Source organism: Amblyomma mixtum, chromosome 1 (genome assembly GCF_055824585.1).
Source record: "Amblyomma mixtum isolate Tamu chromosome 1, ASM5582458v1, whole genome shotgun sequence".
In the NCBI taxonomy this organism is placed as follows: Eukaryota; Metazoa; Arthropoda; class Arachnida; order Ixodida; family Ixodidae; genus Amblyomma; species Amblyomma mixtum.
In genome coordinates this window covers 2861714-2875719 of record NC_143012.1, presented here as the reverse complement: position 1 = coordinate 2875719, position 14006 = coordinate 2861714, and the positions used below count along the sequence as shown (strand labels likewise).

The 14006-nt window shown below is 49.8% G+C and overlaps 1 protein-coding gene across 1 annotated transcript in view; it reads left to right on the top strand.

The window, feature by feature from the left end:
- Positions 1-8240: 8240 nt before the first annotated feature.
- LOC149365259 (endoplasmic reticulum metallopeptidase 1-like) overlaps positions 8241-14006 on the top strand; it is a 39624-nt gene continuing 33858 nt past the window's right edge. The window contains exon 1 of the mRNA XM_089541372.1: positions 8241-8961. Coding sequence (XP_089397498.1) covers positions 8334-8961 — 628 coding nt within the window. The 5' untranslated portion in view covers positions 8241-8333. The remainder of the gene's footprint in view (positions 8962-14006) is intronic.

Genomic DNA, 14006 nt, shown 5'->3' with positions numbered 1-14006 from the left:
TTAAGCCGCCGCCGAGGCGGCGGCGTAAGCAACCTTAAGCCTAACCTTGTAAGCCTAACCTTGTAAGCCTAACCTTGTAAGCCTAACCTTGTAAGGACTAACCTCCACACGAATGCTGAGAGACGCCTCTCGGTGGCGTCAACTTTCCGCCTTTCAATGGCAGAGCGCAGCTGTATAGTTAAGTCCACAATCCTAGCCGCATGTTTTTTTGTCGCCCGCGTCTCAAACCCACCGCGTACGTTTGCTCGCAGGCTAACCTCGGCCTGTGGCTCTTTCGTTTGGGCGGGCAAAACCGAACTTGTGTCACGGTTGTTCATGCGCCTTCCGTCGTACATGGGTGGGTTCAGTGTACCTTGCATCCGCACCATGTGCAATGTGCTCGCCTTGCGAGGAGTACGAGATCTTGTACGCAACCCAGACTATCCCGGGAGAACACTCCTCGCATACTTTCTGGGTACAGCGCGTGACGTGTTTTTTACACAACACGTGGTTGGCCCTACAGCCGAGCAGCCGCCGGCATTTTTCGTTAACGTGCGTCGCACACTGGCGTCGTTGTCTGCCAGCGTGCCCGATCTGGATGTTGATGAAACCCCGCCCTCCAGGATGTGTGAGGCACTAACGGTAGCAGACCTCTTCCGCGAACAACTCCAGAAAACGAGACGGGCGCGCTGGCGCCAACTGACCTCACCTGCACTTCCTGCAGATATCAGGGACTTCGGCTGGCTGCGAGGCTGGCGGGTCCTGCCCACAAGAGACCGCCTTGCGGCGTGGGGCGTGGCGCCCTCCGCCCGATGCCCGCAATGCGGTCTCTTAGAAACATTGAGGCACGCAATGTTCGACTGTGTAGTGGCGCGCACCTTTTGGGTACTAGTGTCACGGATGTTTGTGACCCGCCTGGAAGCGCGCACTAGTTTACGCGAACTGTTTGCAAATATGCTCCTGTGTGTCGGCATGTTCGTTTTGTGGCGGCAGCGTGGAGCGGCTTCCTTAAATGGGCGTCCGCAAAGAACCATGTTTCCATTGTTGCAGCGCCTCCGCACGCGCCTCTTTGAGCAAGCATGCGTGGACGCACTGTCAATGAGCGAGGCTGAGTTTTTGCGCAAATGGTCGACATACTTCATCGTCCTGCGCGGCGGTCGAGTGTCGGCCTCATTACTGCCCTACTGACGTGCTCAGTGCAGCGGCACTGCGCATGTGCTTGAATGATCGGACTGGAGTTCAACTGTTTTGTTTCGTATTTTTGTTCCTTTCGAAAAAAAATAAACTTCTCTTTCCACGCCGCCGAGGGATTCGGTTCTTTTGCGGGCGCAAGTCAGCCCAAATAAAGAGCTTCGTTTCCAAGACTGGTTGGTGTCTTCCTGATCGCTGGACTGCCGTCACTACGACGTGACAATAGCTACAGGGTCTCGTCTGCCTTGATGAGAAGCAACACTGATTTTACATTTTGAAGCCGCTGAAGGTTTCAAGCGGTACCCTAAAGGAAAGCATTTATTTTAGCACTTTTTTTTCATTATTTTTTGGGGTTTAACGTCCCAAAGCAACTCAGGCTATAAGGGACGCCGTAGTGAAGGGCTCCGGAAATTTCGACCACCTGGGGTTCTTTAACGTGCACTGACATCACAGAGTATACACGGGCCTCTAGAATTTCGCCTTCATCGAAATTCAGCCGCCGCGGCCGGGATCGAACCCGCGTCTTTCGGGTCAGCAGCCGAGCGCCGTAACGCCTGAGCCACCGCGGTGGGGCCCTTTTTTTTTCATCTACATAATGTATAGCAACCAGCATTGGGCAATGAAGCACAGGAATTCCCAACGTTCAGAGTTGCAACAGATATACAAGTGGCATGTAATGCACCGCACCAGACTGTGAGGTGCATTGCAGCACATAGTTATAATGCTCGGTTAATTTTTGTGCGTGAGCGGGGCTCTTTCTTGTGCCCCGAAGACTCAGTAAGCGTACGCCTCCCTCACTGCTGGCGTGGCTGCTCTGCCCATGGACGCGCATGAGAAGAGCCTGTCAGCCGCATAGTCTCGGTGCGTAATTCGCGCAGGCAGAAGGAATACAGTAGCGATGAAAATGCAACGCATTTGTCATTTTCGCACCACAGCTGCTTCAGGCGGCTGTTTAGCGTGGCAGCTTCTGCAGTAATCATTCCGTAAGCCATAGCAAACATTGAACAAAAGCACTTCTGACAGGAGCATGCATGTCAGGACGCCTCCTTGAGAAGCTGTGGCAATTACGCAGGTTTTCGAAAGGAAGAACTCAGCGTGCCAATTGCAGCAGAGGAATTAAAACGCAGTTGCTTACAGGCAACGGCAGCTCACGCGCTACCGCGCGGCAGGAATGAAACTCTTGGAGCTCCGATGTAGGCGTAAAAGCTTTGTGAAGACTGAAGAAAAATCACAAAAAATTGTGGCGTGTAACTTCCCGAAGCCCGTAGTGATGGGCTCCGGATTAATTTCGGCCCTGGCGCCTATCGAAACAAGGCCGCCGTGGCCGCGGCCCGGCGCGCTCTGACCGCTGAATCACCGCGGCGGGTTACAAAGAGCAAAAGCACCGAAGTTTGGGCCAGTTGGTATTGATCCATCTTGAAAACGTAGCAGCACGTAAAAAACGAGGACAAAAAAGACACAGGTATACGACAGGACCTGTGGAAGTGCAGCATATGTCCTGTCGTACCTGTGTCTTTTTTGTCCTCGTTTTTTTCGTGCTACTACGTTTTCAAGATGGTTACAAAGAGAGCTGGCGACGTAAGCTTTTCGCCGTCGCAACCTACAAAGCGCGCTCGTACGTAGTCCTATAGGCTACAGTTGCGAGCAGCACAAGTATATATTCAACTCCTGGTGGCGCGAAAACTCTAGGAAATGTTTAATATTAATTTGAGATCAGTGTAGCAGCTGCACGATACAGGCGAGCTTTTTAGCGAGTGAATGAAGCGTCCTAAACTTAGCGCGACGACGCACGCCGAGACGTTCGCATCTGTTTCGTTTTTTCGCCCTGTATTCCGACGTCGAACACGGACGCATGCCGCCCTTATCCAACCAGAGCGCTGTCCACGCGCACTTCGCCGGAGCACCCGGCATGCCTTGCACGTGCATTTCCGGCACACAGTGTGTCCCTGTGAATTTCTTTGTTCGTGCGATACCGTACATAGTGGCCGACGCAAGGAGAATGTTGTTGAACGTTCGTTTCACTTGTCTGCTGCTCACGCATAGAAAATACTCTTACAAAAATTCCGTCAAAAGCAGGCAGAACTGACGCCAAGATTAGACTGCTGTCGTCCTCTGTTATTTGAATATTACTCTTGAAAAGCTCGTGCAACCGAAAATAGCTGGGGAATTAGAGAATTAAGAGACCAGTTTTGCTCCCCTCATCGTTTATTGCGCTTCATGAAAAGCGTCCAAGATCCATTTTGGCAGCTGTTCTGCAGAGATGTAAATAAATCAGTTTGTTTTTTCTTGCGAAACAGGCGGTCTGAATAGAATTTCTGCTTTTGTCTGTCATTTATTTCATTACTGCAAAGGCAGCGAATTTCATCCACGTGATCGAAGTATGGCGCTTGCCCGCAACTCGAGCCGAGCTGTACAAAGGCTTCCATCGCAAGGCCGTAATCGCGGCTCTCTGTCATTGCCGTAACTTCGATAGGGGGTGACGCAGAAGTGCGCGCTCGAAGCCGATAGTGGGTGCATAAATACGCGTTACTAGCGACACCGCGCAATTGCGGCCTCTGCATGGGTTTGAGCGCGCTCGTATGACATGACTCTGACTTCCTCGTATGGGCAGCGCGTTCGACGGCACCTCTTCTATGTTGACGTCTTACGAAAGCATTCAGCTGCAGGCGTTGCTGCTGCTGCGTCAGCGACAACAGAACGTTCTAGCTTATCCTTGCTACCGTGCATCACCGCTGGCGTCGGGCTGCACGCGAATGCGTCAACGGCAACGTTGCTAAATTTTGCGCTTATTTTTAAACATAGGAGAAACGGAAGATCACGTAACGGTAACGTTATCTTTACCACTCTACTGGCACTGAAGAATGGCAAGGACAAGTTAACGTGCCGCAACGGTCAGCAGTGGCGTGGCGACGATAAGCGAGAACAGCTCATACACGTGGAACACGTGCCAAGCTATAGCGCTTGATCATATATGATTAGGCGCTAGCTTGACACGCGATCATCACCGCAATAGCGGCGATGATGGGGGTATCCTGCGACGTTTGGGGGGAAGAAACATCCTTATATGCGGCACGCTAATGCATTCGGCAGTACAAAAACTAAAAAAAAAAACTCGGCAGTACAAACAAAAAAAGAGGCTATCCTCGGCCGGTGCATACTGTGAATGCGTTAGCATCCAAGCGTTCCTTATATTCGAGGCTGACTCAAAGGAGTCCGTCATATCCGAGGTATGCACACTTCGGTTCGTTTCATCCGAGGTTAACACACAAAAGTTCTTCATATTCGAGGTGGCATACCAAGGTTCGCAGTATGCGAGACAGTTTACAAAGTTCGTTCTACAACACACGCCACGCGTGGTGGCCATCGCCGTTTCCGCTTGCACGTGTTCTAATGCTCGTTATCAAAACCTAGAGCGGGTGAGTCGTGGGAAGTCATGCAGCATTGAACACGATACGCGTGTGCGGTTGAGTACGCCTCGCCGAACGCGATGTTCAGACAAAGCTTAACAGAAGAATATACAAGATGAAGAAAAAAAGAGCTCTGCTATGAAGAATAGAGCTATCGAAAGGCGGCACTCATGTAATGCCCCCCCCCATGTAATGCCTGAAAAGGCCTTTAGGGTAAATAAATGAAATGAAATAAATGAAATACTCTGTCGCAAACAAGACGGGACTCCAGTCCGTGCTTAGCGTTCATAAAGTCTCTTTCTCCTCTCTGGCTCGTCCATACGCGCTGTGGTCCGCAACTGCTTGAGAAACGAGCCGGACAGTAAATGCACGACAGCAAAACAAACAGTTGCCAAGCTATTACTGGCCGCCGCGGTGGCTCAGGGGTTATGGCGCTCGGCTGCTGACGCGGGCTCGATCGGGCCGCGGCTGTCTAATTTCGATGGAGGCGAAATTCCAGAGGCCCGTGTACTGCGCGATGTCAGTGCACGCTAAAGAACTCCAGGCGGTCAAAATTTCCGGAGCCCCTCACTACGGCGTCCCTCACAGCCTGAGTCGCTTTGGGACATTCGACCGCCGTAAGCTTTGTTGGGTTGCTGCTGCTTTCGTAACTTGATATCTTGTTGCGAAGTCGTGAATGTTTATAGTATAATGACCACTTACTTTTGAGTTAGCCTTTTGCTGTTCTATGCTTTATGTTGATTTGATTCTCTCATTGCCCTCTCTAATGCCCTGTGCCATGAGGATTAATAAATTTTCTTTTGAAAGGGTAAAAGCATTTTCGTAGTCAGCATAGTATATGCCCTTTTATTGCCACGTTCAGAAAACTGTTCTTATGTAAACGAGATTTAGACCTCGGCGCTGACAAAATTTTATTCAATTTATTACTTTTTATTTTTTTTTATCTTTTTAAAAGAAGAGCATATTTGTCGGAAGGTATTTGGGAAACGCCATTTGAGTGACGGGTCTTGTTAACGTCTATTGCTGAACGCTGCTATGCTGACGCCAAAAGGACCTTTTTGCGAGGTTTTTTGCGTTAACATGTCTGCACTGAAGAAGTAATTCCTTACCCGCTCTAATCAGCCTGCACTGAGTTCAACAGCAGGGTGCTTTCTTGTGCATTCTCTTTTTTCCTATGTTGGTGCACTTTGTCAGATGACAGGCAGAAGCGGCGGATAAAGCCTCCGTGGCATTCATCTATAGCTATAATCCGCTCTCGCTCCTCGACTAAAGCACGTACGAAACGCCTCGTGTGTTTAAGAAAATAAATAATGAAAAGGGAAAGAAAAGTATTCAAGCAACAGCTTAATCTGATTGCTTGGTGTGGCACAACGAGGGCAGACTGTACCTGTCCCAAGGTTGCCTCAAGCTTCAGAGAAACCCACGGGGACACACCCAACAATTCTGGACAAAAACAGTTCTGAGCGGGAGACCGTTTATGGATGCAGTTTTTCCGTATAATGCAGGATATATCACTGTAACAATCAATATATCCACAGATCACCCGACGGCAGTCTAGCATTTTTTTTTTTTCTGCTAACGTTTTTGCTATCGTCCAAATTGTTCCCCATTAGGTTCCTAACTTATTGGAGAGGGAGAGAGAGACTTTAATGAATAATGGAGAGGTCTGCCTGGTTATAGGCCTGGCATGCTACTCCAGATGAGGGTGAAAGAGAGAGAGAGAGAGAATAGAAAGGTGACATCAAACGTACTCAACACTCACAAACACACATGATTATCAAAGTATGTCCACTAAAACCATGTCCCTTAGATGACTATCAAAGTATGTCCACTAAACCCGTGTCCCTTAGAAAAACTAAGAAAGCTTTTGTGCCTCGCTCAGCCGAAGTCGCATCAGTCCAGGGTCCAAGGACATGCTCTAGGTGCACGGGGACATTCTGAAGAAGTCCTAAAGCACATAACAGTGCCTTGCGATGAGTATTAAAGATTGGGCAGTAGTAGATCAAGTGTTGAAGATCCTCGCGCACACCACATTTCTGCCACAGAGGGCTACAGCCAATGGCGTCCCGGAATAGGGACTGCCACCCAGGTCAACGTCCATCCACAGCTTCCCTTCCCAATTCAGTGCAGTGCTGCAATAAATGTTTTCTCCTCCTCCTCCTTGATAACATGGGTCGCACAATGACAGCCACCTGCCAGTGCAGTGGCGCATCTCTACCCCACTGCGCCACTGCGCTGGTATTGAGTTAGATAACTTATCTAATGGCCGTTCCTGCAGTCCCAAGCGGTAGACCTGTGCGGGTGATAAGCATATCGAAGAATTTCTTGGACATCACTTTAGTGAGGCAAATGTGGAATGTTTGTAAAATACTGTTATGAACATATTGACAGGAATGGCCTCCCGTGCTGCGCAGCAGAATCTTGAAGTTCGTGTCGCGCTCGCACCTTGGCCGACCTGAGCTCGGGGTGGCGCGCCTCCCGGTTAACCACGAATCATCGGGCAAATTGGTGCGCCACCTCGTTTGCAGGATGGTCCGAATGGGCGGGGATCCAGATCAATGGGATCTGGCGGGTATCGGAAATTTCTTGCTACATTTCGATGGCTGCGGGGAGGGCCCTTCCTTAGGCAAAAATTCGAATTGATTGGGCAGTGGTGGAGGTAATGGCTATAGCCACGGCAGCTTCTTCGGCCTCCTCCAGGAGTTCTGTTGTATCGATCGTCGCCGATGCTTGCGTTGAGCCTCGGTGGTCGACGACTGCGAGGGAGCAGGCGTCTCTGCCCTCATATTCTGCCGCGTCCACGTGCGCCGTGTGTTTGTGAACTAAAAATCTCTCGTGAAGTTGTTGTGCCGTAGCCTCTTTTCTGTCCTTACGTAGCCTGGATGCATGTTGGCAAGGTGTGTGTACGGATCTCTTCATAATGTATTCCTGCTTATTTTAGGATGATACGGCCAATTTCGGTGTATGATAGTCTTTCGTATGTATCCCCAACTGTAATACTTTTTCATTCGACCTATGACGGGGAGGTTGAGTGCAATTTTGTAGGACTGTCTAATTAGAAAATCCAGTTCTCTGACTGTGAGGGTGACGTATAGTGTAGAGTAGATGACTTTGCTAAGAACGAATGCCTGTATTAGTTTCCCGGCCTCCGCTCCTTTACTCCTCCTCGCCTGTTCACGATGCGTCTGATGAGGAGGAAGATTTGGTTGACGGTGTTCCTCAGTTTCTTAAGTGAATGTGTCGTTTCTTTGATTTGACTGTATCAGCATTTCCAGGGTTCTTAGTGTCTCCCTCTTCTGGGATGGCTGCACGTGCGGCGTAGAACACTCGGACAATATCTGCCTTTGGACCACCGAAGGGAGTATCGGCACGTTACAAAGGCGGCAGATGTAGTAGTAGAGGAGGCACAAGCCGCGAGGCTCGCGCGTTTCCCCCAAAAGCCCGAAGTGCCCGTACTGCACCCGAAGAAAGAGTAAAGCCTCTGAAAGCATGGTGCAGAAATACACGAAAGAACTGCTTTCAAAATCACGCGCGCCACCGTTAGGTAACGGGAGCAATCTGTGCCCGCTCCAATCGCTGCTACGAAGTCGTATCACGTGGCCTAAAGCGGCAGCCACGTGACGGCGCTGACATCGCCTCCACGCGGAGAGCGGGGCAGGCGCTCTCTCCCACAGAGCACGCGGAAGGCGGGTCACGTGCTGAGCGTCGGCGAAGCGGTGGTGGTCGGGCGGAGAAGAGAACGGCGAGCGACGTGATATGGCGTGCGACGCGAGGGACGGCTCGCTGCGGTACCGTCAGAAAGGCACGAACGGCGTGCACCAGCCTCCCTGGAACGGCGTTCTGCAAGACGGAGGCAGCTACGTGATCTCGCAAACCAACGGCACCCTCCGGTCGCTGCAAACTCGACGCCAAAAGCGGTTGCTGGGTCAAACATTCTACGCATGCCTGCTGGCTTTCTACATCGGAACGGCTTCGCTCGTGAGCCACCAGCAGGACTCCCTTCCGGACGTGGTTTCGTCGGACGGCGACGCTGACGGTGGACGCGTGTTCGTGGGCGCCAGGGCCAGGCAACGGCTCGCCAAGCTCGTGGCGATCGGCCAGCGGACGGTGGGCAGCCGCGAGAACGAAGTGCTCGCCGTGGACTACCTCTTGCGTGAGCTCGAACAGCTGAGGACTCGGGCGCGGCCTGCGCACCAGCTCGAGTTTGTCGTGCAGAGGCCGAACGGCTCTTTCTTCCTCGATTTCATCGACGGCTTCACGTCCAGCTACCGCGGCATCCAGAACGTGATTGCGCGCCTGGCGCCCAGAGACACGCCACCGGCGGCTGATCAGAAGCATTCCTTGCTCGTCAACTGTCACTTCGACACGGCGCCCGGCAGTCCAGGTAGGGGACGATGCGCCTCTTCTACATTCGGTACGCGTGCTCGGTGCAGTTCGCGGCGTTCGGTGTTCGCCGTCTGCCTCGCGCGGCTCTGACAAGCGAGCGCGCGCTCACCGAAGCTCGATGCCGTGTCCCTTGATTGGCTGGCCAAAAGAAAACACCCAAATGGCTCGCTGGTCTTCGGAGCGTGCTCACGTTGCACCTCTCTGCCTCGATGTCCTACGCGCGTGTATGCTTGCGGGCCGTCAAACGTCGGCACTTAGCGACGCCGCTCCGCAGTCGGCCCGGATGGGAACCGATCGGCGGAGCTCTTTTGAAACTGCTCGCAGCGGCCGCCGTTTTTTCGCAGCTGTCGGTATGGAGGCGGGCGCGTCTGCTAGCGGCGCGACCACCACGCCCCCTCGTCCGAGAACAGCTGCTCGCGGCGTCTCGAGCGATCGTTGTCGCGATGCTCGGTGTGTTCGTGTCGCTACGAAGGTCGTGTCTGAAACGACCAGGCACGGCGCATGTCCGCGTTGAAACGACGTCGTCGTCGGCCAAATTGCGCGGCCTTCACGCTCGCAGTTCTGACGTAACCTTGCGGGGCTAAACGCAGCGACCGCGACGCGCCTTTTTCAGGGCTGTCGTCGTTTCGTGCTTTGCGGGACAGCTACAGCCGCACGTGCTGCATGCGCGTGGTAGTTTCAGACTCCGTGACTAGAATGCGCCTGCTAAAGTTGCGCTGTGGAGGGCACTATCGCGCCGCCTTTTGGGCCAGTATACTCTGCACTTCGACATGCCTATAGCTGTTTCTAAGCAATTGATTCTACAAAGCGTGCTGTGCATGCTTGTGCAAATGGTATTGTCGTATGCAAGGAAAAGGCTTCTGCATTATGGCAGCTTGCAGTCCAGGAAACAGAGCAATGTTTTTGTCTTGATGATCAGCTGAGGGAGGAAATGAGGACAGGATACCGCGTCCTCAGGGTACAGGCGTTGCCGTTGCCGGCCGATTTCGCGAGTAAAATGCTTGCGTCGAGTCCCAGTTTTTAGAAAAATTGATTTTTGAGGAAAGAAAATGGCGCAGTAACTGTCTCGCGTATCTCGGTGGACACCGGAGCCGCGCCGTTGGGAAGGTTGGTTTGGTTTCTGGAGGCTTAACGTGCAAAGCAACTCAGGCTATGAGGGACACCATAGTGAAGGGCTCCGGAAATTTCGACCACCTGGGGTTCTTTAACGTGCACTGACATCGCACAGTACACGGGCCTCTAGAATTTCGATGGAGGCGAAATTTGTCTTTCGGGTCCGCAGCCCAGCGCCATAACCACTCGAGCCATCGCTGCGCCCAATGGAAGGGATATAAAACATAGAGTTTCTTACTATTACCTAGAGGGAAAGCTGGCAGCCCGTCTATGGGAGTTTGCATGGCGACCCCTCGAGACCACTTAGCCACCATGGGCGCTCAAAGCATCATGGGGCGGTGAGCTACTTGTTGCGGAACTGCAACTTTTGGACAAAAAATAAAAAAATTAAGCTGTTTGATAACTACAAACGTCCTAACATTCAATATCTTGTCTAATGAGGTTGGTTTATGGTTTATGGGGTTTAACGTCCCAAAGCGACTGAGGCTATGAGAGACGCCGTAGTGGAGGGCTCCGGAAATTTCGACCACCTGGGGTTCTTTAACGTGCACTGACATCGCACAGTACACGGGCCTTGAATTTCTCCTCCAAAGAAATTCAACCGCCGCGGCCGGGATCGAACCCGCGTCTTTCGGGCCAGCAGCCGAGCACCATAGCCACTGAGCCACCGCGGCGGCTCTTGTCTAATGATTGCAACAAACGAGCAGAAAAGCATTTAAGTGCAAAGTTGGCCCAAAATAAGAGACGACTCGCCAAGTAATGAACACTATAAAAACTAATATTTCGCAATTAACAGGCGCATTTTTAAAAGTAAATATGTTTTCAAATAAAATGTTGTTGCTTAGATATTTTAAGATGTTTTTTAATGGCATTTCAGAAAAGTAAAACCTTTTATTGGCGTCGTGTGTCTATGCATTTTTACTACTATGGTTTTTGCACACTGCGTTCGCGCGAAAGTCGTCTGCGCACACATGAACAGCTTTTTCGGAATGAAACATCTCAGTAGTGCCACTCCGTGTTCCCGAAAAACTACGACTGTTCCGCAACAAGTAGCTCACCGCCCCATGATGCTTTGAGCGTCCATGGTGGCTGAAGCGCAGCGCCGCCAGCTTTCCCTCTAGGTAATAGTAAGAAACTCTATGATATAAAAGGAAGTGGTGCCGCGTAGTGGACTGCTCCGGAATAATTTCGACCACCTGGGGATCTTTAACGTGCATGCACACGGGCGCCTTTTTGCGTTTCGATGGAGGCAAAACGATTTTTTAGCGCCAGTACTCACCTCAGAACGGATACAATCCGTTCTTTTCAGTATAGTCAAAATCGACTCTGCGAAGATATATTTGAATGCAATTTCCCCAGGTAGCACCGAACATTAGAATAGTGTTATAAAAATGGTATGTAAGTTGGAGTAATGTTACATGTTGCATAGTAACGTTACAATAACATTAAAAATTAACATATAACATTATAAGTTACATAGGGAACGTTACTTTCACATTCTAAACAAACGTTGTTTTAATGTAATCTTCTAAATTTTATTATAATGTTAGAGTCGCAACTATAAAACATTGCAAATATATTTCGAGCACGGATTTCCAGACATTTTCTCACTGTTCTTAGAGTAAAGATGTTTTTCAACTAACAGTACCTTGTAACCACATCTCTTAGATAGTACTCGCCATAGATTACATGAAGAGCCCCATTATTTTTTCACAAAACTTTAGTTATTACGCATTCCCCACTGTCACTCATGGGACATCCCGCAGTAGCGAGTATATAAGCTCGGCGGCATGATATCCGTTTGGAGGTGAGTGAATACGGGTTGCTGTGCTGTAGTGTTGTAAGTTGTGTGCCGTCGCTACTGGCAGGCCTGCATGCTTGTGCGGTGCTGCTTCACCATTTTCGAGAATGTTGCATTTCTGTTGTTTACATGTTTCACGAATGTTTGGGGAAGGTTATCCGAACGTTTATATGTAACATTACAAAAACATTAGAAAAAAAGGACATTAAGGACATAGAAATAACATTTGAGCGTAACAAAAATGTAACATTATCGCAATGTTTCGGTGCTACTTGGGTCCTTAGTGATAAATGCGACTTTGCTGCCGGCCGACGAACGTCAACACAGACAAACAAATTTTACTGATCCATGCTTTCAGAAACCTGCCGGTTATTGACAGCTGGCAACAGAAGCACTGCGGCGCACCGTTTTCCAGACTGGCGCTTACAGTACACGCGACATATATAAATGAGAGACAGCCGTGTGTGTGACGTGCGCGGTCGGAGGGGGAAGGGGGGGGGGGGGGGATTGGCGTTATCGCGCTGTTTTATGGGAGAGCTTGCTGAGCTATTTTTGTCGCATTCCCCGGCTATAGCTGTTCCTGCTTAGCACAAAAAGCATTCCTTGGTGAGACGTTATTCTAATACTTCAAGAATTTTGGGGAACGAATCGCCTTTGCTGCTGGCTCAGCAGCAGAATGTATATTGGTCAGAAAGCGATAGAGCTCGTGGTGATCCGTAGCTGACATTGGGGTCTAAGGAATGTGAGTTCACAATTTAGGCCGTTTTTTTCTTCCGGCAAAAAGGCATCGTTTAAAGCATCCCTTTGATGCTCAGCAAGTTTTGTATAGGACGATCCAGCAAGTGCATAGATCATGGGCACAGTAGCACACAGCTTCACTGAGATCAGCTACAGTGTCAGGACATCCACAGTTGCCATTTCTCGCGCACACACACACACACACACACATAATCAAATAGACTTTTAGCGGGAGTCACTCTGGGAAGTTGAACCCCTGTAAACCATTATAAAGTTACCTTTCTTGCAAAAAGAAAAATACAGGGTGGTGTAGATTAAGATCCTGGAGGTCACAGCAATTGACAAAAAAAAAAAAGAAGTCTTGTGTAAGCATAGCCTCGATTGCTTTAGCAGAAAAAGGCTTGGCTTATTGGCTTATTGGGGTTTAACGTCCCAAAGCGACTGAGGCTATGAGAGACGCCGTAGTGGAGGGCTCCGGAAATTTCGACCACCTGGGGTTCTTTAACGTGCACTGACATCACACAGTACACGGGCCTCGAATTTCTCCTCCAAAGAAATTCAGCCGCCGCAGCCGGGATCGAACCCGCGTCTTTCGGGACAGCAGCCGAGCACCATAGCCACTGAGCCACCGCGGCGGCGTCTTTAGCAGAAAAAGAAAAGTTATATATCGACATTGCATATATACTTGCAACTTAAGCATGAAAGATGAGGATGCTTGGGCATTTCTTTGTGTTTCTGCTGTCTGTATATATAGTAAATAGAAATCCTTGGCAGTTGTCTCTCTGCACCACCTGTGCTCAGTTGTTCAAGCTGGACTTGCTCAGACCCAAACCATTTTCCAGATGGTTTTTCTTTGTTATGTATAACATAATGGCATGTCTTTCAGCTTCATATGAGTGTATGAAGGCAAATACAAAGACAAATAGGGTACGAAGATACAAATTGTGTACAGAGAGTGTACAGTAAATCATTGACATATATATCACAACAAAAAGGCAGTGAAGATTCATAATGAAAAAAAAAAACAAAGGCTAGCAGTATGAAGAGCTACACTAAAAATAAGACCATAGAAGTCTGAAAATACATTGTGGAACATGAAAGCTAAGACACATACATCATACATGTTGTTAACAACAGATAAGTCAGTGAGTGACAACTGTGTAGGGTGACAATTGACAGTCCCAAATGTTCTCAGCGCTATTATAAATGAATGTAGTGAAGAAATGGGTAAGAGCTTGAATCTCCTGCGATGTTTCATTCCTTGCTTTTCTAGTCCTGTAGTTTGGAAGTAAACATGATTGATTTTCTTTGAATGCTTTCGTTTCTGCAAATGTATAACAGCGCTTCCAGCAGAGCTGCCGCGGTGGCTCAGTGGTTACGGTGCTTGGCTG